The sequence below is a fragment of the Pipra filicauda genome, unplaced genomic scaffold (assembly GCF_003945595.2).
Source record: "Pipra filicauda isolate LSUMZ 115617 unplaced genomic scaffold, ASM394559v2 scaffold200_size1382263_pilon, whole genome shotgun sequence".
Lineage (NCBI taxonomy): Eukaryota > Metazoa > Chordata > Aves > Passeriformes > Pipridae > Pipra > Pipra filicauda.
In genome coordinates this window covers 97,480-122,443 of record NW_024104311.1, presented here as the reverse complement: position 1 = coordinate 122,443, position 24,964 = coordinate 97,480, and the positions used below count along the sequence as shown (strand labels likewise).

General features: G+C 38.1%; 1 protein-coding gene across 1 annotated transcript in view; it reads left to right on the top strand.

The window, feature by feature from the left end:
- The window catches only part of LOC113989678 (muscular LMNA interacting protein), a 77,063-nt gene that overhangs the window by 38,704 nt on the left and 13,395 nt on the right, over window positions 1-24,964 (top strand). Inside the window, exons 6-12 of the mRNA XM_039380777.1 lie at window positions 3,537-3,602; window positions 3,685-3,768; window positions 3,857-3,916; window positions 5,629-5,673; window positions 8,330-8,374; window positions 13,375-13,500; window positions 16,860-17,045. Coding sequence (XP_039236711.1) covers window positions 3,537-3,602; window positions 3,685-3,768; window positions 3,857-3,916; window positions 5,629-5,673; window positions 8,330-8,374; window positions 13,375-13,500; window positions 16,860-17,045 — 612 coding nt within the window. The remainder of the gene's footprint in view (window positions 1-3,536; window positions 3,603-3,684; window positions 3,769-3,856; window positions 3,917-5,628; window positions 5,674-8,329; window positions 8,375-13,374; window positions 13,501-16,859; window positions 17,046-24,964) is intronic.

The window sequence follows — 24,964 nt, the reverse complement described above, 5'->3', positions numbered from 1 at the left end:
GTTCTAGCCAGGTGGGGGTTGGTCTCTTCTCTCAGGCACTCAGCAATAGGACAAGGGGGCACGGGCTTAAGCTCCGCCAGGGGAAATTTAAGTTGGATATCAGGAGAAAATTCTTTACAGAAAGAGTAATCAGGCATTGGAATGGGCTGCCCAGAGAGGTGGTGGATTCACCATCCCTGGAGATTTTTAAACGCAGATTGGACGTGGCACTGAGTGCCATGATGTAGTAAATGGACTGGATTTGGACCAAGGGTTGGACTCGATGATCTCGGAGGTCTTTTCCAACCCAATCGATTCTATGATTCTATGATTCTAAGTTCCATTATACAATAGACTTTTTTTTGCATGTTCTGAAAGCTCAGGAAAAGATAGTGATAGGGAAAATATGCTCAGTCCAGGGTTTTCACGATACAGTAAGATGGAAGCTGTGTTAGATCCGGGTCACAATATTCACCGTTTCTCCTACTATTGATGTGGTCCACTGGTGGACGAAATAATGTTCTGTATTTCCTATATGTTGTCAAGATCTTTCATTCTTCTAAAAAAATACTGGAGACTGTGTTTGGATCTTTTACTAGTATCCTTTCAGCTCTGATACGGCTTTAGCAAGCAAAAGAGAGAAAAGAAGAGGGAAGGGTTGTACTCATCGCTGATGTCAATGGCATATATGTGTCACACCCTCAAAGTTGCCCTTTTCAAGGAAAAAATTAGTGCTTCAGCAACTCCTTATTTCATCTGAACATTGAAATTCTGTCACAAAAGCATTTTCATTATCTAAATGGCTTAAACTATGGTCTCACTGTTTTTTCATATAAAATCAAAAATTTGAATGCCTAAATAAGAATGTTCAAATTTTAATATTGTTAGATCATCAACATAGCAAGTGAATCCTGAATACAGTTGATAGTGTTAATCAACAGCATGTAGATAGCACTAACACTTTAAATTAATCATAACATTGTTGCACGATAACACTGATAATTTTGGAAAAAACTAGTTGTAATTTTTATATCTCACATTTTTCTCTATGTGGAAATGTTGAAAAAAAAAAGAAGGCAATGCTGGAAAAAAAATTTGAGATGTAGTTTGAAAAGCCCACAACAGCTTAAACAGAACCTTTTATCTTTGTGGAGGTGATGGGGATGGCAAAAATACAGTTTCCTGTTTCTTCTCTTTCTTTGGAGGACTCAGCTGTTCAAATAAGTAAAAAAAGAAAAATAGGAAAAAGAGAAAGAAGAAAAAGGCAAAAGAAAAAAAAGATGAAACAGTCAAAGAAATTAGGCTGATCAGTTTGCAGGTTAAAATTTTCCTTCCCCAAAAGTCCAAAAAGAGAGAACACTGCAGCTTTTTCTAACATGACTCCTGCGTGATGGTTGTATCTCAGAAAGACAGTGGAGCACACAGACCATGGTGCTTCACTCACCCAAGTTCTTTAGTCACTGAAGGCTCCAAAATAGAAAGATATTTGGGTACCCAATTTCTACTGAAACTGATGGATGTTTGGTATTTAAATTAGCCAGAGCCTTGGTTCTGAACAGAGACTTTAGGATGTGGCTGTAATTCCTCTAGAAAGATTCCCCTGAATCTTAGGGGTAGTTGCTCCTTACCCTTGTGTTCGCCCACTACTTTGGTGCAGTGACTATGAAACAGAAACATGTGGTTTTCTCTTAACAATTCCTTGACTATGTTTATTGTCCTACTGGCTTCTTGGGGGTTTTGAGAAGCTTAGCAATTCCCCCATTCCAAACCCATAATTGATTAAAACTTTTCATTTTTCCTAAGTCTTATTCAGACTCATCATCTCTATAACAGCCCGCTTTGTCAATCCTGACCCTAATAGATATTGAAATGACTCTTCTACTTAATTTTATCACTTACTTTTATGTTTACCAGGAGGATGTAATCTTGACTGAAGTTGAACTAGGGACATAGTACTTGAGTGCAGTGCTGAGCCCACCTTAGCTCAGCCCTCCTGTTCAATGGGACTGTGTTGATCTGAAACTTCAACTGGCTAAGTGTGATGAGACAGCAGAGATGAGAGACTGAGAGACTATTTATCTTTTCATGGTTTGTCTTGGGATAAGATTACATTAATTTCTGTTTATCAAAATGCGTTATTCTTTTACTTTTTCCTTTTAAACTGCAACTACTCTAAGGCCAACACATTTGTCTAGAGATGGAGAGGAAGGAAGAAATGTTTGGAAAGCAACTACCCTTCATCTTAGTAGAAGACATGGTGTTCCATAAATGTACTTCTGTGCAAGAACATTTGTGGATGGTATGAGAATAATATTAAAAGTAAATTGTCATTAATTTTTTGCTTAGGCATACACAGATGTATGCTGCCAGTAGCTGGACAAAGAAAGAAAAAAAATGTACTCAGCAAAATTAAACTCAGAAATAAATATGCTTATTTTCTTTTTTTTAAGATTCTGACATTTTCCTCACAGCTCTATGTATGTCTTCTGTATCTGGCAGCCCTCATACCCACCTCACTGGGATCAGTCTATTCCTGCAGAATCCCACATCCATGGGATTTTTTTTTTTTACTAACTAGCAAAATGAAATCTCACAAAAACATGTGTTAAACAAACAAACAAGAAAAATCTACCCTGCACTTCCCTCCCCTTTAGTCCAGCTTCACACATCAGCAAGCTTCCAGAGTAATTTTTGGTCTCAGCAGGTGTCTATTTGAAAATCACTTCAAAGAAAAAATGGGTGATGGCAGGGAGAATGTGCTTTGCAGATGCTGGATAAAGATGAAAAGGGAACTGAGCAGTGGTTTTTGGCTTTTGAGAGTGTTTTGTGAGTTTCTATATGAAATGAAGGGATCAGCAAACTGATTCCTGCTGTTCTCAAACCTGCTCCAAGTATGGATACAGGAAAGTGGTAGGTATTTTCAAGCACAAGAGGCTTGTGTTTTGTTCTGGAGAGATTGTATACATGCTTAGTGTGAGATTACAAATGTATAGAACATATTTTACTTTATATTTTTCTGATTTCTGGCTAAAACCCAAGAATGTCAAGCACTGTATTTGTTGCAAGGTGAAATCACCATCCTCTTTAAACAGGAGATGCTTTTTACAGAAAACATCTACTGGAGGAAAATAAAGGGCTCCTGTGTGCTTGGGTCCCTGCCTTGTCCACCTGCATACCCGTCCATCTGGTGGCTCTCCTGTGGTGGTAGCCACCCGACACCTCCGTGGCACACAGTAGACACAGTGTCATGTTTACTTGGAAGGAGGGGGCATTGTTGAAGAAGACAATTTAAACTGCTAGTTTCTGATTTCTAAAAGTAGAGACAATTCACCCTGCTTGAATACTCTCTCTTTCTCTGTAAACCCCTATCTCATTCAGAATCAGATGCTGGTAACCAGAAGAATATTACTAGGCCTGTAGTTTCTTTATTTCCCCATCTTTTTATGGTGAAATAGAAAACACCACCTTTTTTAAACAGACTATTTCAAAAAAGTGTATGTTTGTTTGGTTTTTAAAATTTTGAACTCCATATCACACCAATAGCTCTTGAATTGCAGGCATTAGAAGAGCCAACGAAGCCTGTGAGTGTGACTGAAGGCACTGCTTTGGACACTCATTCAGAGGTAGTGATGTTATTTATCTTTCACATCTGTATTTGAAAACAAAAAGCCAAGATTAATTGAGTGATCCATCCTCCTTTTTCAGATGTGCTCCCCTGTCCAGCTAAGACAACAAACAGAAGAGCTGTGTGCTGTCATTGATCAAGTCCTGCAGGACCCGTTGACTATGGTAACCCATTAGTATGTGGAATTGACTTCTTCTCTTTCTTTTCTTTTGTCTCTTGTCATTAACAAGTCTTTTGAAAATAATTTTACAGCGCCGGTGTGAGTCTTCTCCAAGTTTTCTGCAGATGAGCACGGAGTCAGATGTTGGCAAGGTAGGTGAATAAGCCCACCCACATACCAAGGGCACTTTTCAAGTACATATCAGGGCAAGCAAAATCACAATATAACCTACTGCAACAGTAAAACTGATGGCAACACAAAGCTGCAGCTGAGAGATGCAACATCAGAAGTTTCTGGTGATTTAAAAGACATGCAAGGACAGAACTGTAGCCCTGAAGTCAGTGCAGTGTTTGTTGCAGGACACTTTCCTGAAGTCAGAGGGAGAAATATTATAGAAAAGAAACTGTGTATTAAGGCTTCAGAAGCTAGCATCCACAAGGAAGAAATCCTTCATACCTTGCCTGCCATATCACAGGGTCTCTGGCCATCTTCCGGATTTTGTCCCATCTATGGGACGAGCAACTCTACTACAGAGCAACCAGTGTAATGTTCTAGCTTCCTTGACTGGAAGCATCTTTCAGAACATTGGGTTTTTTTCATGTTCATTATCGATACTCGAATAATGGGATAATTAAATTAATAAGCAGACTTGCTCTAAAGTTCTGATTTCATTTTTACTGTGGCCCCTCCCAGAAGGACGATGTCTACAATATTGATTTATCCTGGATAACTAAGAAACAGGTAGTGAGAGGCAGGGTTAATTTTATATTTCTAAACTTCTGGTTTCATTAAGTTGCACTGATGTGCCCTTTGGGTTCAGAAGAATGACTAACCAGTGGAAGAAAGTCCTGTATTCTGTTCACTCCAGGTAAATTTAAGTTGGTCCTGGTAGCTGTAGGAAAGTGAAAATTGCAGAAATCCAACTGGAAATGGGAGGAAAGGAATTTTTGGCAGATGAACACATCAAAAAGTTAATGCATTCAAAATATCCTGCAGAATGTCCAGTTCACCATGCAAAAATAGGGCACGGATCCAACATTTCTGAGTGGCTATATTCAGTATGCACTTCAAAGTTAGTTTTCATTTTTGAAATTACTTCTGTCACTCAGCATGCAGTGGTGAATTGAATTTCGAGAGTCTGAAAGACAGAAACATGATCACAGCTGAAGAAGCAGACAGATGCTGTTATTGAGAGTATGTTTTCCAATGCCTGAAGAAACTGAGGTGGTTAAAATGGTGTTACTAAGTTGAGCTGTAGCATCCAAAACCTACTTCCTGGGGCAATTGAGAATGGAAGGCATCTGTTAGCAGTCATAAAACCAAAATAAAGTGGGCAAAAGGCGAGTTTAACAGGATGCAGGATAGGGACCAAGCTAAAGATTGTGAGGATCTCAGAACAAGATAAAAAAAGTGCTTAACAGAGGGTAAAAGAAGGTCATAGACAAGAAAAAAAATAAGAGTGTACAAGTAAATGCTTTTAATCACATGAAAGCAAGTTCTTATAAATGAGAGCATGGAAAGGTAACATTTCAGGTTATTTTCTGAGCAAATGTAACTTAAATTTCATGGGGCAACCACACTTATATCTAATAATAAGCATTTTGTTACAAGAATTCTCAGAGATAAATTAAATGTCATCCTCAGTAGAGGGGGATCAATGTTTTTGAGCAGTAAAATTAAGTAGTATTTTCTACCAAGCAAAACATAAACATACCTTATTCTTACGTATTGTGTGATTATTTCTGGAAAACTTAAGTTTTCCTGAATTTGAGCAATTAATAACTTCTCACAATGTTGAAAATCTCTTGGAGTTATTCTTCAGAGTAACTAAATATATATATTATATATATATTTTTTTTACAAGATGTCAGCAACACTTCAGAAAGCAGCTGGGCGTGAAACCAAATATGTAAGTACTTTTATAATTACTCTGTATTTTATATGCAGAAATGTTTACTTCGTCTCCTGTTAAACAATACTGGGTAACTGCACAGACCTCTACTTTTGACATCAGGCGTTGACTAACACAGTGAAGTGAATATATTACAGTGCTGGCAATTGAGACTTGAGATGTCTTCTCACTGTTGTAAATCCATCATGTCTGGAGTCTCTTCAGTGTTGTGTCTGTTGATAATTTTACCTGTATGAATATGATGTTGAAATTAATTTCCTCACAAACTTGTTTGTTATTGTTTCCTTCAAGTACGGGGCAAAAGCTCAGCTATTTGGCAAACAGACTGTTATGGGTGCTGAAGGATGCATTTGTTTGGACTCAGCCTGCACTGTACAGGACTTGCTTTGGTAGAAGTCCTTTAGTTCTTGATTATCCATCAGAATTTGGGGTTGACCCAAACTTTTCAAGGTATAGAGCTGGCTGAAACCCCACAGTTTAGATGAATTGAAGCTTTTTTGTCACATACTCACACTTTTCAACATATGATGAAAATATCTATATTGAGTAATTTGTTCAATTATTGAAACATTAGTCCCAGTTAACATTTTAATTCTCACTAGCACACACAGTTACTGCATTTTACTTGCAATTCGTCTAGTCATGTGGTGAGAAATCTTCATTCAGCACTTCTATTGAACCTCAAATCAAAGCAGTGCTGGCAAAGCAATAAAGGTCTCACAGTTTTATAACCGCACAATGCTTGACTGATTAATTCAGTTTTGCTTCTTGAATGTGCATATTTTATTGCATACTGTCATTTTTACTTGACAGATTGTACTGTCTCATACTAATTAGGAAGAATATTGGAAGAGAGATTTTTAATGAAATAAAGGAGTGTACTTCAAAGGTAGTCCTTGAAAACAGAGTGTATTTAATACCACTCCAGTGCAGATCTCTAGCTCTCAAAACTGTGGCTGACATATACCATAAATTCAGGCATCCAGCTTATATGCCTAGGGATACAGTTAGTTTCTCTTTGCTGGCATGGAAAATCACCCTTACAAACACTTTTATTTCTAATCTCCACTGGAACTTTCTAGATCAATGAAACAAATCAATATTTAAAAGCATGTCTGGGAGTAACACAGAGGATTATTGATAAGCTAACCTTTCCTATAAACTCTGCAAGCATGTTTAATTTTCTGTGTGTCAAAAAAGAGACCAGGGTCTCCAGGCTGTGCTGTGATGCCTGAACTTGGTGGATCCAGGCTCTCTTGGACTCTACCATTGCTGTACTTTGCAGCAGAGTCTTCTGAGGGATGTTTCAGGTGTCCCAAATAGCATCCATACATCACAGCTCTTTCCCTTTCTCTCACTCTGCTTCCTTGGTAGGACATACAAACGCTCTTTCTGTTGCAGCTAATAAACCAGGTGGTGGTTTGTCCTCTGGCCCTTAGGGCAAGGGCACACTGAGGTGGTTTTCCACAGAGTTGTCTTCTCTTCCCCTCCCACTTCCCTCCCTCAAAGTGAGGCCCCCAGCCCAGCATGAGACCCAGGGTGGCTTTATCCCTTCAGCTCAACAAGAGCAACATGCTCCATATTACTGTACAGGCCATGATGGAAAACTGTCTGGAATAACAGCAGTTGTGGATCAAAGCATGCAAGGAAGTGTGCTACCCATTAACTGGAAAGGACCTGTTCCTGAGTGAGCCTCTCTGTGTGCTGACTTTTGTTTGCTAGAGGAGGTATAGTTCAGGGGGCAACATTTCTTCATAGTAGGTACAACATGTTTGTTTTGAAACAAGGGGCCTACTTGGAGTCAATCTAACAGTGTCTCCAGTATAAATCAGGAACTGAGTATTGTACGGACACGTACCACAACATCAAATTGTGAGTAATGCCAGGAGGTCTGGAGTGACTCTTTGAGCTGTCTTGGAGTAATAATTTTTACCCATCTTTTTTTTCTTTCTTTTTCCAAATCTTTTTTTTTTGCCTTTGGTAGGAGGCTTTTAGTTTATGCAACTGAATTAATTTTACTAGAAAGAATAAAAATATTAGTTTAGCAGTATAATTTTCTTAATCCTTTTATACTTATGTTGTCTAATATTGAGATGCTTGTCAAAATGTTGTTTTGAGGGCATTTTTTGTTAAAACAGAAGCTTTAATTTGTTCATGAGTAACACTGAAGTATTATTTATAACCACACACATATAAAGATATACGTATGCACACATTATTGTATTGCTAATTACTTCAATAGGTTATATGGAGTAGTAGATATACAAATATGTTGAAATAGCCTTCCATTTATTAATTAAATGTCATAGATTTGCCTTGGCTTCAACTACTTTTTATTTTTTCACATACATCAGAACCTTTTAGGGATGTAAATAACTGTGCAAGTAGCAAGGGAGTGTATAAAAAGTATGAAAGCATCACTGACTTCAGTGAAATTACAGCAGTTTGTACCAGCTAACAAAGTACTATAGTTGTAATTTAATAACTTTTAAAACTGTGTGGTCTTTGATATGATCCCCTTCACCATTTTATAATAGTACATATCTGTCGGCTGTAGGGATGATACCACTGATTTGGAATAATAATTCTCTAAATGAGAATTTCTCATGATTAATTAAAAAAATTAATGTCCATATTATTGATATTTTTGCAGGCCAGCCTTTACAAATCGGTGCCTATGGTAACAGAGAGTCAGATGGTATGTATGACACAACTCTGATACACTGTTTTTCAAAATTTGCACAAGCACTAAAGAATATTCATTATTAAACGCTTTCTTAGTCCTTTGGAAAAAACTACAGTCTATATCTTCCTACAAAGCTGCACTGCATCTACAGAGCTGCATTCTTTTTTTCTGTACTGAATACACAGCTGTTTTAAGTAACTGTGAATCCTAACACTACATGTAAACCCATGGAACAAATTACAAACTAGAGTCTTGCTGAATCTTGACGTGTGTAACAGCAATAGAGTCTGTTGCTTGTTCTAGAACTCTCTCAATATTCCACTTCTACAATTTTGTTTATATGCAACAAGATTATAGCATCTATTTTCTTCTTATACACTGTTTTACATTAAAGCTGACTTAACTAGTGAAAAGCAAGGGTAAGATTAAAAAAGAAAGAGTGGTTATGCATCAGATGTTCATTTTAGCTCTCATCATAATTTAGTCTTGGAGCCAAACTTTCTGAAGAAGAGTCAGAAGAGAAGTCAAGGAGGCTGTCCAAGTGACAGTCACTGCTGCTGAATGCTTAGGGAAAAAAAGGAGATGTGGATGAGAATCTTTCCCGTTGTATTTCAGCTAATGGAATCTTAGGGACTTCCTGAGTTGATTTCTTCTGCCTAGTAATCTTTGACTACATCTCCTTTCATGATTTTTTCCAGTTACTTTTTGAATTTTATTATGTTTTGATATCTGTAACATTCTGTAGCAATAGGTTTTACTTTTTAATTGCTCATTGTGTAAAATAGTACTTTAATTCTTTGTTTTAAACATATTGCTTGACCTCAGTTCTTGTGCTGAAACAGCAAATAAGTTTCTTTCTTCACTTTCTAAATAATATTAATGATGTTCTAGGTATTAACAATAATACATTACCAGTCATCTCTGTTTCATGCAGAAAATTAAAAATTGCTTAGTCACTTGAGTAGTATAGATACTGTCCCATATCATTGATGATCCTTGTTGGCCCTTTCTATATTTTTTCAGGTTTTTGTTTTTGAGATTGGGAGACTAAAGCCATAAACTGCTCTTGTATAGCTCTGAAACAGTGCTTCCTATTTACATGATGATGTGATAAGGTCCTTTTTTGCTTTTTCTATTCCTTTCTTAACAATTTATAGTACTTTATTTAGTTCTTACTTGTATTGAGCAGTAAGCCAATGTATGCATAGAACTGTATACAATAAAGCTAAGATATATTTCCTGAGTAGCAAGATAGAGTTTCTGAGTTAGTTAGTCAGTGCAAGTGCAAATTTAGCATATAGTTAAGCAAAATGTATCAATGCTGAATTCAGTTATGTTTTACCTGTCTTATATCATTCATTCACTCAGTATTGCAAGATCTGTGCAACTCTTTGCACTGATACTTTGTTTTTACTCCCCTAGTCAGTATTACCAGCAAATTTTGTCACCTTCCCAGCCACTCTTTTCTAGCTGATCTAGAAAATATCCATATTTCGAAGCCTAGATTCCAGAGCAGATCTCTGAGGGACTCTGTGACTTACTTCCACTGTGAAATTCAAACATTTATTCCAGCTTTTTCCTTCCTACCTTTTAGTTGGTCCACAGGACATATTCTCTTTTACTCCATAGCGATTTAATTTTTTTCACAGACCTTGCTGAAAGACCTTCACCAAAGCCTGTTCCAGACAGCATGGATGCACATCCAATAAACTTTATAATCTGTGATGCAGCCTCATTTTGTTATCCCTGGTCATGTGTTTAGGGACCCAGCAGAAAAAAAACCCCAAACACTGAGCCTCACATGGGATGGTCTGTTGCAATTGACCTCCTGTATTGTGTGTTCCTAGATAATGAAAGTTTTTTATACTGCTAATTTAAACATAACATACATCTGCTCTAACAGCCAGCTTTCTTAGATCAATAACTCTTCAAAATAACTGTAAGACTTGTCTGACATGAGTGCCCTTTCAAAACCCATTCCCTATTATTTGTTCAAATGTATACTAATTCTGCTCTTTAGTGTAATTTGTTCCTACTACTTTGCACAGCTTGAAATGTCACATGTATGGATTTGTGTGATTCCTGGTCCGCTTCATGGTTTCACACTGGAATTGCTTTACAACTTTATTTATTCCTTGAGCTTTAGTTGCTCATTTTATTTATTTGTTCTCAAATCTGTGTTATTGACACTGTACTTGAGACAGTTCCTCCAAAATATTTTTTTGACAGTGTGAGAACCTTCCTAAGTATTCCTGTGGGGAAAGCTGAAGTGAGGAATTAATTTTCAGCCGTGATCTTCTTCATGCATGTTTTTTATGCCTCAGTTATATCTAGTGGCCCCAGACATTTAGTTGTGAGGAAATTTAGCAAGTTTTTTTTCAAAGTCTTTTTTGGCCTAATGCATGACATTTTTATATTAAAGGCTAGATTTTTTTTCTTAGGTTCTCAACTTCCTGTCTTCAGAGCCTTTTCCTCCTTATTCTTTTTTTCATTTCTTTGCACTGCTCTTTGAACATTCCAGTATTTATTGGTCTCTTCAAGTCTCTTTATAAGGTGATGCACAGCTTCTCTAAATGTTACTGTCTTAAGTGGCATTCCAGTCACTTATAACCATTTCATCCTTTTGGCAGTTCCTTTTTTCTTACTTTTTTTTTTTTTTATTTCACTGGTTTTAAATTGCTATCACTATACTGGAATTCTTGTGCATGTTTTTTGTTCAGGCTGCAATGCTGTCTCTCAACACAGTGTGATTTCCATGAATGATTCTTCAGTAGTTACATTTCGACTTAGAAATTGTGCAGGATTTATTATTCAACTAATTACTTCTCCTTTTGTGGATTCTCTGACTCACTATAATAGAAGGGTTTGAACCATAATGATCAGCTAGTTTCAATGCCCCTGCTATGGGCAGAGACGGGATTGCAACTGGGACCTGACCCACCAGTTTCAGCAAGATCTCAGGGGCAACCAGTGTCATAATAACAGGAGAAAAAATCAGAGGTGAACGTGGCCATACACCTGCCAATGAGAAATTCAGTCTTCTGACTTTTCATGCAAGTATCATGCCAGGCTCATTTTCATACAAAATACCTTCTGTTCCTGAAGGAGGGTGACTACATCCATACTGCCTGTAGAGAGGCACCCTGGCCCAGCCTATAGCTTATTTCTGATTATGCACTTGCTGACCTGGGCCAAAACCATGCCAGGGAGCACCGTGGCACTAAATCAGTACCACTTATTATGGGTCAGCTCTGGAACCTGTGTCTCTGCCCTGTGTAATTTGTCGAAAGGGCTGTAAACATACCATGGCAGCCCAGTGTTACCATAACAGCCTTTACCATTTTTTAATGTCATTGTAGGAAGACCAACATTTTCCTTGGCAAAACTAAGTTTTAGCTTGTTTCTTAGCAGTGTCAGCTGATACAACTGCCATCAAGGAAAGAGTTCAAGTTTTTAGTTTTGGATCAAAGATTTTATGTAGCTTCTCAGAAACCAATAAAGTATTTAGAATTCTGGTTGATATCTGTCACTCTGTTAGCAGAGTCAGACATAAACATATGACTCAGTCAGCACTTGAGTGCATGATTGTTGTTTGGAAAATGCTGCCTTAAAAGCATTTCTACCTCATGCTTTTGGAAGAGGTTTCTTACATAAGGAGAGTAGCTTATCCTTGATGATTTCAGGTACCTCAATGGGCTTTTAATTGCATGGTTGCATGGTGTGGAGGAGTGCTAGAAGGCCACAGGTCCTTTGTCTGCATAATGATGACTTGATAACAAGTGTACCTTTCTTTTTAGTTTTATATTTACCTTTCTGTTGAAAGCCAGACATTTTTATGAATGCTTTTCAGAAATGTTGATAGGAAAATAAGTATTTTATGGTGAGTCCTACAAAGATAAGTCATGAACTATGGATCATAAATTCATTAAATGAGCACTGCATCTTTCACTAAGTTGACCTTTGTAATGAAAAAGTTTTTGATGCAGCTTGGCAGTTATTACTCTTTAAAAACAATATCACTGCATGGTTGATTTTTTTGCTTTCAGTTGCATAATTTTCTTATTTAGGAGGAAAATGGAAGTGCCCCAACCTGTTGAAAGGATGGAGGGGATAAAACGCAAAGCTGAGGGAACATATTTTTGTTCCTGGACCTTGCTCTTACCAAGTGCATTGCGCTTCTCCCTGCCTCTGCCATCTTCACCCTGGGCGCTGCTCTGTCCTTTCCCAGGGCAGAAGCAGAGCACAAAACATGAGGACATTTTCTGCCTTCTGTACCCCTCCCCTTCAATGGACATCCCTCTTGCCTTATATGAGATTCAACAAAGCCAACACCGGGGCCTGCCCTTGGGTCAGGACAACCCCATGGAACACTACAGGTTTGGGCAGAGTGGCTGGAAAGCTGTGGCACTTAGGGATATAGTTTAGTGTTGGACTTGGCAGTGCTAGGTCAATGATTTGACTCGATGATCTTAGAGGCCTTTTTCAACTTAAATTACTCTATGGTTCTATGACTCTATAAAATCCAGCATGCAATCAGTAGTATTATTCCCCAGAAAGACTTTCCCCTAACCTGGGTGTAAGTTAAATTACAGCATCACATGTTGTCCTTCCTTGTTTCACAGTTAGTGTTTTGAGCAGCCCAGCGTGAAAGCAGATGTGTGGTTGTGCATAAAGTGTGACTTGAACTTATCAAGATGCAGCTGAACAGCCAGCAAAAAACCAGACAGCAAAACCCACAAACCATACTGAGCTACTGACGCTCAGTAGCTATGAGGTTCTGTGCCTAAAAACTGCTCTTGCCATTTTGGTCTAAAATCTACATTAAAAGAAATCCAAGCAGCATGACACCTGAATAATTTTGGTGGTGAAATACGTCATTAATAAAACTTCTAAAAATCTAGTCAGTACAGTCCCACTGGAATTGACTTGTCTAAAAAATAATCTGTAAATCGTAAAGTATTTTATGTTATTTTTCTTCCATCTCTTCTCTCCTGGGTGTTCTATGGGTCAAGACAAAACCCGGTGTCATTCGTCCTGTGCTGGTGAAAGGAAAGAGTGCACAGCAAAAGGAGGAGCCCTATCAACCTAATCCTTTTAAAAAGTACCTTGAAGAAATCAGTGATCAAGGTATTGAGCAGGTGAGTAGCTTTCACTCTGAAGGATTTTATAGCTTCAGCTAATTTCCTTAAAGAAGAAGGAATAAACATAGATCCTTGTTTTGTCCTGGTCTCTTCTTTTATTTTGCAAAGTTAGATGATTCCCCAAGGGGCACCTGGCTTCTTAAGGGAAGTCTTCAAGCTGGGGGTGGGCAGCTGGGCTTTCTACAGGGACTTTTTTTTCTGGTGATGTAAAAACCTGTATGTTGAGGAGAGGACCTCTTTATGATGTCTGTAGGAAACACTGTAATAAAAGTAAGTTGAAATCTTGTGCTTCCCTGTCAAGCGGGTGCCTAGATCAGATCTATTAGAAAGTTCTTCTTTCATTTGGGGCCCAGGCCTGAATCTTCTCTAAAGAGAAGTGACAGAAAGAACTGGGCAAGGTTCACTCTTCCCTCTCCAAGGAAGACTGAAGAGGAGCCCCAGTGTGTTTCCAATGTCACTCCCCAGTGCATAGTCACTCCCCACACGCATGAACCCCAAGGTTCATATCCATGTTCCTCCACAGCTTGAGGGTACAGTTCATCTGCCACATGTGAGGAGCATTAATAGGCAGCCTGTGGGGCAGTAAAGATACTCTCTTCTCCCACAGCCCTCTGCATGAAGCCATAGGATCACTTTGCAAAAACACGTCTTGAACTTTGCTGACCTGTATGAGTTCTTATCTTGGAGAAATCCCAGATAAATGGCTCTGACAGCCTTTTCTCATACATTTATGTTTGTGTGCATTATTGCCAAATAAACCTTAAATGTGATACATAATCTGAATGTCCCTGCTATTAAGCTATCCAATATGTTCCAAATTTTCCATCTGGATGGAAGCAAAATGAAACCAATAGTCCTGTTGTCAGACACAGTGTGAATAAAATACCATAATAATTGAATTTCTCTTACTCCTATGCCTCTCTAATCACACTGGAAATTTTAGCAATGGCAGCCCTCTGCAAGAGAATTTAATTAAGATTTTAATTTTAGTTCTTTCCTCCCCATAGCTCTAACTTGCTGTAGAAAAATCCGAGTTTCTCAATGGTATTGCAGCAGTACAAATAGAGAATTAATTGTAGTATGAGTAGATTCCAAGAACACATATGAGTGGCATCAGAAGGTTTCTATAGAATGTAGACTTTACATGAAATATAAGAAATATAAGAAAAAAATTGAATTAAAATAGTGATTTACAATTTGACTCTGAACTTTTGAGGTTGACTGTGAAGATTTGAGTTCAGAGACCACAGGTGAGTTGATAGTGCATTATTCATGCTCTAACTTACTGAAACCTTTCTGATGCCAAGGTACAGTGCTGACATTTGCCTGGAATGAAAGAGCAGGAGAGTTGACCTGGAGCTGTTGCTAGAGAGCTTCTTCCCTAGGCCACCTCAGTGGAGCCTTCCTGCAAAGGCAGGGGCAACTCATACCTCTGGGCACTGATTCTGCTGGCTAAAGTTTTGCTGATGAAAGAGTGATGTAATCACCAAACTTCTTCTTTTCAGGCAAATACAAACCTGGAGTTATTGCCATAGCTTGAAGCATTTTGACATTTGAAGCTAATTGAAGAAACCAATCAACTTACACTTTATAAATTACTTGTGGTACATATTATTGAAGTACTGAAGTACTGAAGTCCATTAATCAGTGTGGTTGATACCAAAAAAGCCAAAATAATTTCATATAAAAGTTACATATTAAAATGAATGAAAAAAATCATGCACTGACTTTAATAGACAGAAAAGGTAATTTTACAATTAATATGTTCAATTTTTCTTCCTTTATTTAAAAGAACATTGTTGTGTGCTTTATATTATTGATAAATTGATATTTTTATCCTAACCTGAGTAATATTACAATTTGCTGTAAAGTACTTTAGAAGATCTCTATTAAGACATCTTTGTTCTGAAAAAAAAAGTAGTGTGACTTGTATTCAGATGGATTCACTTACTTAACAGAAACTGGTTTTGTTTGTATGTGATTCTAGTGGTGGTCTAGCAGGACAATTAATAATACAATCATATCCAGATCTAGGGAAAACACTAAAGTGCTGAAGAAGACAGCATATGCTTTTAATTTCTGCTCTTGCCCCTCGGAGTAGGTTTATGGTGCTAATATAAGTCCCTTGTGGGTGGAGGAGACTCGGGTGCCCACATGAGAATGTTCACAATCTTACAGCACCTGTGAAACTCTGCTGGGGGGTTTTAGTGTCTGTAAGAGTGCTGCAGCACTGACTGTGGGACTGGGCTCGGTGCCCAGACAACAGCTTGAAAATTGCTGTGACTGTCACTAACCACTGGGTTTTTAGGCTTTAAAGACACTCATTCTCCCTCTTCACTTGCTCTCAGTAAGTATTTTTGGCTGCACAGTGGATGACTTCCAGAGAGGGGGAGGTGTTCCTACCAATGTTGCCCCCAAATCAGGTAAATTTATTGCTTTCATGGGATATACAAGCTGGGAATTAAAACTAGGAGACTAGGAGCTACAGTCAATGCTTGCTAAACTCTTATTTGAGGACAAGTGGATTAGCACCACCACTTCTACAGAGAGCAGAATGCTTAGCTCCTAGTCTCCTAGATCTTGTCACAAGTTTTCTGGTTCTTTAGATCAAAAGGCATAGCACAGGGAAGTTTCTGGTCTAAACTCAGCCAACCAAGTCAGTGAGAACTCAGGATGTATTGTGTCAACAACCTTGACAAAAGCCCAAGTGTGAGATGTGTGCCAAAATCTTTTTTTTTAAAAGTATTTTATCCTTTAGGTGCAAAAAGAATGTACATATTGGGGTTTTTTTTTGGCCAGAAACACTATTAACTACTGAGAACTTAGAGCAGTGAAGTATATTGTGTATGCACCTTCACTGGTTTAACTCTTAAATGTCTGAAAAGGCTTGTTAGAGTCTTATTGAAAAGCCTGGAGTGCTCCTGCTAGTTCACAGATAAGGCAGAGTTTCTGTTGTACCTCTCAGACACTGTTTTCATATTGGTTTTGGTCCCAGTCCACCCTCTCATAAAATGTCCCACATGTGGCTGTTTTATCCTAGCACAAGATCCTTCAGGGTTTTACTTTTCTGTCACTTGAGCAGCAGTTGAGCAGCAGGAGGGAGATGCACTGGACCCCAGTCAAAGTATAACTGGTTCAATGGGACACCTACAGCAGGTTTTTGTGTGTGCACTTTCATGCCAAGTATTGGCTTGAAAGCTGAGTACCTTTTCTGGTGAATCATCAAGACCTATGAAATGTAAAAAAGGTACACTTTACTTTCTGCCCAAACTAACTTCTTTTTTGCACCCATTAATCTGTTTCTGTTTACTTTTGGTTTTTGGTTGGTTGGTTTTTTGTTTTCTTTTTCACTGAAGCCTGCTTTCCTACACCCTCTGTATCCAACTAAACTGATTCCTCCAATTAAGTCCCCTTTGCATCCTCCATCCATCTCCCTCACTGACTGTCTAAACTCTGGACCTTTTAGCCACTTGTCTTCCATCACATGTCATGTTCACAACAATTCTTGTAGCCCTTACAGACACAGCTCTTTGTACAATAAGGTGAGCATCAAGTGTGGTGTGATTCAAGAGGTTTGTCAGACTTTTATCATTTTAATTCTAGGCAGAATTGAGCTGAGTCATTAAGATTCAGTATTGGCAGGTCCTCTGGGAGATGCATCTCAAACAAGCCTGTGTCTCCAGGGATTTCCTGGAAATATTACAGCTTCTCCTTTCCCTGGCACAGTTTATGTGAGATCTTTCCTCCTCCAGACCAGCTAGGACAGAGCTCCCTTGACTCTTCATTCAAACTATTTCTTCTCCAAAGGAGGAATAATCTATTTCATCCCTCACGCTCAGTTTCCTTTTAACATTTACCCACATTAAAGTGATGGGGTATTTCTTTTTTTCTTGGGGAGTGAGCAAAGGGAGCATAACCTGAGAGAAATACGGGCTTTTCCAGTGGCTCTATCTGTCATCCTGACAAGCAGTTGTCTCTTACCAGTACAAAGGGCATCACCTATGATTCTATGATTCTATGTTATTGCTGACGTTCTTCTCTTCTTTGAAACACCAGTGGAGAATTTAGACAAAAAACTCTGTAATCCAAGGTGTGTGGGTAACAGGGCTGGCTAATGAGCTCTGTAAGGTGAACACTGTGCCCTATGTCTTAACTGAAGTCTTTTTGAAGAGCAGCTGGTACAAGGTAACTCAAGAGGGCCCCTGTCTGGTGTTAGAAAAGCGTCAGTTGTGGAAGTCCATAGAAGATGTTGTTTGGAACCTCTCAGACACATCCCTTCCATGTCCTCTTTTTCTAACACAGTCTGCAAATGATCAGGCCTTGGTGCCAGGAGAGATTATCCCAGTTTGAGATTTACAGCGTGTTTTGAGATGCTAGAGGTTAAAACCAGTCATTAGGTACTGTTTCTTTAGGCAACGTCATGGTTTCCTCACCAGATAGTATTTGATAGACTGGGTTTGGTTCAGTTTAAATTTTTACTAAACTGGGCTGATATGTTTACTTAGGCAGCAATGATTTTATGATCAAGTGTTTTTTGACAAGTTTCCTGGTTCATTGAAGGGCATTCACATGAACAAGCAAATAGTTCCTATGACCACTAAAGCCATTTTTTTATAATCAAAATGGGTGTTTGCTGTTGCTAATGAAAACAATGCTAGAAACTCGGAAATTTGAATAGAAAAGGGAATAAGTCAGGGAAAAGTTGTCTGAAGAAAATTAAGATAGTATAATTTTTTGGTATATCATGTTAGCTGTTCTTTTTGGAAACAGGGTAACCAGATGTCAATACTGGGCTAGCTTAATACAAACAGAGGTTTATTTACCCCAGAAGTAAATATTCCTCAGTTGTAATTTTTTAATGTTTTTGTTTGGGTCTGTAATATTAATATTCTTCAATAACAAAAGGATGATTAATTTTGATTTTTTTCACATGATCAATATTTAACATTTGAGTCAATATATGTTGATAAAAATCCTGACAATATTTGCCTATTATTTCCTGCACCACCCAACTACATTCTGAGCTATTAATGTTTTTAAAAAGAAATTATTTAATTTATTGTCATAAATAATTGAAGTGGCAGAAAACACAGTACAGCAAACACAGTATCAGATGTTGAGATTTCAAACAATTAGACCCTTTGTGTAAACAACATCCTGACAGCATGCGAATTTTTTTCCATTCTCAACTATACCTGCACCGTTATCTCTGTAAATTCCCCGAAGTTCTCCCTCTCCACTCCACGTCTCTTAGGATAAGGGATGATACGCAGTGTGACTTGCTGTATCTCCAGGCATCCACTAAACACGTGGTCAGTGTCCACATGGTCACTCTATACCTGTTACCCTTCTAATTATGTGTTGTGTTTTGCTTCATGTTCCACTAGAGGGCAAAACCTGCTGGCATAAATTCTTATAACCATTCTAAATATGTTATAAGTACAGTATTGAGAAGGGACAGGAGGTCCCAGTGGATGAAGTTGTCATTCTTCACCTGCACTTTTGTTAAAAAATTACCTATAACAAGTGTTCCCTCAGAAATGGGAAAAACCAGAATGACCACCTGTGTCTTACATTAGTGAGACTAGATACGGTGCGGTCCTAAACCTAGGATCATTTCATTTGTTGGCTTAGGGTGTAAGAAAATGACAGCTATTTCTGTCTGAAATGCTTTATTGGAAGGGCACTGTGGTGGTGTTTAGGCAGCCTTGACTCCATGCCAGATTGTTTTTGTTTGAAGCTCTACCAAGTACCTGAATCTCCCTAGATGATGAAATTACACAGATGAAGCTGAAAGATAGACTTTGCAGGTTTTGTAGATTATAACTGTTCAAACTGATGAAATCCATAACTTGTGTCCCAAATCACTTCAGAATGTGGTTTTAGCTTTGATGGGAGGAGACGAGGTATTGTGGCTCTCTCCTTGTACCTGTGAATAGGCTGTTTCTGAAATAAAAATGTTTCCCATTTAAGTGAGCTGATTCTGTTCCTACTTGCCTTGTTATCTCTCCTTCCCCACTCTCTCCTTCCCCCCAGCCAGAGGTGCTGCTGCTCTTATTTAAATTCCTTGATTCTGAATAATTATGAGTTAAACTTCATATAGTTAAAAAACTCCCTTTCCTTTTGATTGCAACAAAACAGCTTAGGAAGATGAACTTGAATACAGCTATTGCAGTGATTGAGAGCCTGAGGTAACATTTAGCTCTGTGGTTAACTCCAAAGCATGCTTCTGATGGGAATCCCTCCAACCTCTGACAGAAGACTGTGTAAAGTGGAAGAGCAAAACCCTCCACCTGGAATACTGTGTCCAGTTTTGATCTCCACAATTCAAAAAATATGCAGACAGACTGGTGAGAGTCTACAAATGGGCCACAAAGATGATCAAAGGGCTGTAGAACCTGACCTATGAGGAAAGATTGAAGGAGTGAAGTCTTTTCCCCCTGGAGATGAGAAGGCTCAGGGAGGACCTCATCATAGTATCCCAGTACTTAAAAAGTAGTTACAAAGGGGACAGAGGCTTTCTCTTCACAGGGAGCCACATGGAGAAGACAAGGGACATTGGGTACAGCTTGCAGTAGGAGAGGTTTCATGTTGTTATACAAAAATATTTTTTTTACAGTAAGAGGAACTAATCACTGGAAAAACCTCTTTAGGGATGCAGTGGAGTCCCCATCACTGGAGGTTTTCAAGGTGTGTTTGGACAGAGTGCTAGGTAACCTCTCCTAGGCTCTCTTTTCCACAAAAAATTGGATCCTTCCAACCCGTGCTGATTTATGATTCTATGATTCATATGGAGACACAATCGATGTAAGTATATGTCAGGGCAGAGACCACTAGATTGTAGGAAACCTACCATCATTTTGAAGAATGACCTGCCCTAGTGAAGAGTCAAGGAATGAGTGGGTGTAACTCCCTCAGCTGGGGACAGCCTCTAGGTCTCTACAGACTTTCAAAAGTGCCTTTTCTTTCTGACATCAAGGGCTGAATACATGATTTATGTACACTCATGTGAAAATCTCCCTGTCAGTTAAATATTTACAAACACAGCCTTTGAAAATGGATTGGAGGGAACTGGCTTTTTTGCATAAAGTGTGAGAAATATTAAAAAAATACCATTTCTATCTCATCAGGCGTCACTTATAACAGTAGCAGAGAACAAGTTCTCTTTAATGTCCAACTTTGGGATTAAGCTGATCCAGTCTTTTTCCTAAATGGAGTTTTCTTGAAATCACTAAATGTAGTTGTGCTGAAAGTGTCAACCTTCCATAATCACTTGCAGGTCTCCAGGCTCATAGGTAAGCAGAATATTTAAAGGGAATCTTTATTATTTTTTAAATAAATCAGTGGTGTTTACCTCATCATCCAATCTCCTACTCATTGGAGTTTATATTTGATTAATGGCAGCATAGTGGGAATTAACATTCTGTGAATACAGCAGCCTTTCAAGGTTGCCATGGAAAAGCACTTTTCTCCCAGACATCATCCCAGCTACTTTTATTTCTAGAAGACCGTTTCTTTCTCTCTTTTGAACTTTGATATTTAGATGTTGTACTTGTGTAGGTGTATTGTGGTTGATCAATCTTCTTCTGTGTTCCAGAACAATTGCTTTTGTGTAGAGGTAAACAAGTCAGCTCTTTAGTGCTGTGCTACAAATTGGACCTCCTCGTTGGGAATTTACTAATACTTAATATTTCTGTGTCTCCTTTGTATATTCTTTTATGGCATTTCTTGGGCTTAGTGAGTTATTTTAATGATATCATACTTAGGTGACATTTCTATCTCTTTTAACTTGGTTTGATAATGCCTTCAGAAAATGCATCTAGAGTTCCTGCTCAGTTGATCTTTAAAGAAAGGCATTTCTTGTGAAGCTCTTTAGAAAGATCATAACTTGGTAATCAATTATTTTCTTCAAAAGCATTGAATTAGCTGCAGAACTTGAAGGTGTCTTAGGTTCAACAGGAGACCCAGCAACATGCACTTAACATGGAGGTGCCCTAACTCTGGCACTGCCTGGAATGAACTCTGTCACCCACTTCTCTGGAGACAGCTCTTCCAAAGGAAAAAAAAGGAATTGATTATTGTGTCACTCCTTTTGGTCTGTGTAGTTAGGAAAGTTTGAGAACCTTCCTATCCCATTTCCACTAGGAGAAGCTGTTGATAGTAGGACCCTAGTATTTCTTTGGTGTATTTGTGTTAATTTAAAAAAACATGTACACAAAAAGTAGTTTTTTCTTGAATGCAGTAGGATCAAGCCCCAGCAGGCACTTTCTATGCTTAGAAATGGAAATATGCTTCCTAGTGAATGCCTAGAAGTGTCCAAGTTTGCTCTTGGAACATAGTTACAGCCACTTATGTTTCTTTTCGTCTTTTCATTTATATAGGCTGTCTCTGCTGGGACAGATTAAACCAGTCTTAAGCCCCAAAAAGTGCTTTAAAATGCGTTGTCTTCATTCTTAGAAGTCTCTGCATAATATAAAATTTGAGTTCATCCTTATCCCTGGCTTTCAAGGGTGATTGCATCTAGTTTCTGCATAGTGCATTTCAGTCAGACATTTTTTGTGCAATAAGCATTATCAAATGTAATAGAAATTCTGACCCTAGTTAGCAACTAATTTCTGAGTCTTACCTTAGCCTTCTATATCTTCAGGGGAACACATTTTAGGAGAACAACCAAAGGAAACACAGCAGTCCAAACGCTACAACGCTTCTAATGTTTGCTTTTAATGTCTATGTTTGTTTGTGAAGGGGATTCTATGGCAGATCCCATGGTGATGGGGGCAAGCTTGTTTTAGCTTGGAGTCTGCCTCTGATGCTAGAATCCTGATTCATGACTGGATTTGGATTAGATACAAGTCCATTTCTGTACGAATTCTTTAACAGTAGAAAATGGAATGTTAAAAAATGTCTATTAATGATTCGGCATATGGGAACTGCAACCTGGGGACACAACCTTTGCTCATAATATAGTAAAAAGACAGAAGACAAGATTACAAAGAACAGAAGCAACTGAGAGGTAAAGGTTGTTATTAACAGCAATAGCAGAAATGTATAATTGAGTAAAAAATATCGAACGAGATTTGGAGCATGTGTAACCTGTATGAGAAACAAAAATAATACTTGTACACCTCTTACTGAAGACAGGGAGAAAGCAAAACTTGAAGAAAAATCATATTTAATGAAAATTATGCCCAAACACTCAGAGCTATGAGAACTTTGTATCTTAGACCTCACTGAACACAAATGTTTCTATGCAACATCTCGCTGCTTTTTTAGATTGTAAAAAACACTATTCAGGTATCGAGATATACTGCAAGTATTGATATAACGTATACTCTGAAATATGATCTTAATTCACTGCACTTTCAGATAAAAGTATAAAATATAACTAGTTCTGTTGAAATTCCAAGTATGTACTTAGAGCTTGAATTAAAGAAGCCAGTATTTATGGATTTACAGAGATGTTATGAAGTAGCTTTCTCTTTTTCTCAGTTAAACACTGGCTATAATATTAGTAGTTATATTATAGGCAGAATACGATCTTAATACAAATTTTAATATAGTAGGCAACTGTTACACATGTACACTCTTGAAGATTCAGTCAAAGTTTGTCTTTTGCATTTAAAGTAACTAAGGTCAAAGGTCTCTTGCATCAGAAGCTTACTCAGAAAATAGAGCTTATTCTATTTTGCAGCTAATCTGGTAAGAAAATATGTGGGGGAAAGCCAGCTCTGAAAATTAAATCAATTCATTTCACACTCTCACCTGTAAAGCAGTTAAAGTTCCTTGGCTGTTATCATTCAATGAACAATGAGCCCCTTCCTTGGGCCAGGAAGCATCATCAGTTCTAAGAAATGACTCAGTTTCTGTGAGTTTCATAAATAGTTCACAGCCAATATTCTGAGGGAAATTTCAAATACTTTTGTTGTCAGAAATTCTGACATTTTCTTTCTAATACACATAAAAATTTGAAAGCATTTAAATACTCCAGAAACCAATGTATACAATTTGGGTTATATGAGCTAACTCAAAGCAGGTAGTTCTAATCCATGTAGTTAGAAGATGTTTGTCTTCTCTGCTGCCTTACCCTATGGATGTGTATGTTGCGGTTCTCATGCTTATGGTCTTCATTATGGGCCTGGAACCCTTGCTGGCCACCAGCTCCCATAATCACCTATAGTGAAATTAGCCCTGCAAGGAACTGTAGTCTTCATTAGTCCACAGTAGAAATCAGAGGCTCTTACCATGATTGCCACAAAGTGGCAATACATTTTAATATTTTATGGAAGTGTTCCAAAGTGAAACATCCAGGACAGAAAACACAGTGTTCTAGTTACAGATGAGTTTTCTTACCATTAAATACTTAATTTTAATTTTCTAAATTACTAGTGAGAATTTGCAAGGCAAATCAAAATATTTTGCAGAAAGCTTCATTTTTCTGTTGCTAGTATTTTTCATTGAAAAATCATTTTGACAGAAAATCTCCAGTCAAATACATCACAGACTGGCCCTGCATGTGAAGTCTAACTTTGTCTGGAAAAAGGCAGCCCGAGGAAAATTGATGCACTTCTTATGTGCATTTCCCTCCCACTCTCCTTATAGATAAGGAATCCCTACTGTAGCTCCTCCAGCCTCTGGTATTCTCCAGTATTAGGTTGCCTAGAGCAGTTGTGGATGACCCACCTCTGGAAGTGCTCAAGGCCAGGCTGGATGGGACTTTGAGCAACCTGGTCTAGTGGAAGGTGTCCCTGTCCATGACAGGGCAGTTGGAACCAGATGATCTTTCCACCCAAACCTTTCTATGATTCTTTCAGTCTCAGCACACTCTGGTGTCCTCCAGGCCTGTTCCTGGTGAGAACCTATCGGGAAACTATGTTTGTGTGGTTCCAGTGCCTTGAAACAGTTTTGAGATCTTCAAAACAAAAATTCATGGCTACAGTAGTGTATAATAACAATTTGCATGGCTTTCAGGATGTTCTATTGTATAAGTGTCTCAAGGCACATTATAAATCTATATTGTGATCGCCGTTTCTACTTTTCCTTTTATAGAGAAGTGAAAGATGCAAAAGAATTGGTGCTTAACCGATGGAATCTTTGAAATAAATTTTATACTGCGTCGTTTTAGAGACTAAAGACTTCATAATCATAAATTACCCCTTTATATTATATTATTTTCTTTCCCCTTAGCTCAAGGTAGTCCTTGCTCTGCTGCTGTGGGTGTTTTACCTTTTATTGATACATGAGATTTCATCTTCTTGTACTCAGACAAAGTGGATATCCATAAAACAGTTTTATAAAAATATTTGCTTGTTATGCATGTCTAAATAAATATTTTCAACCTTTGAGAAATTAGTAATTTTGCCTATTGTAAACGAATGTATCTGTGCTTAATAAGAGTCTAGAGTACCTAATTTATTTTCAAAGGGGATTCAAGACTTAACAGAGTAGTTTGAAAGAGTAGGGT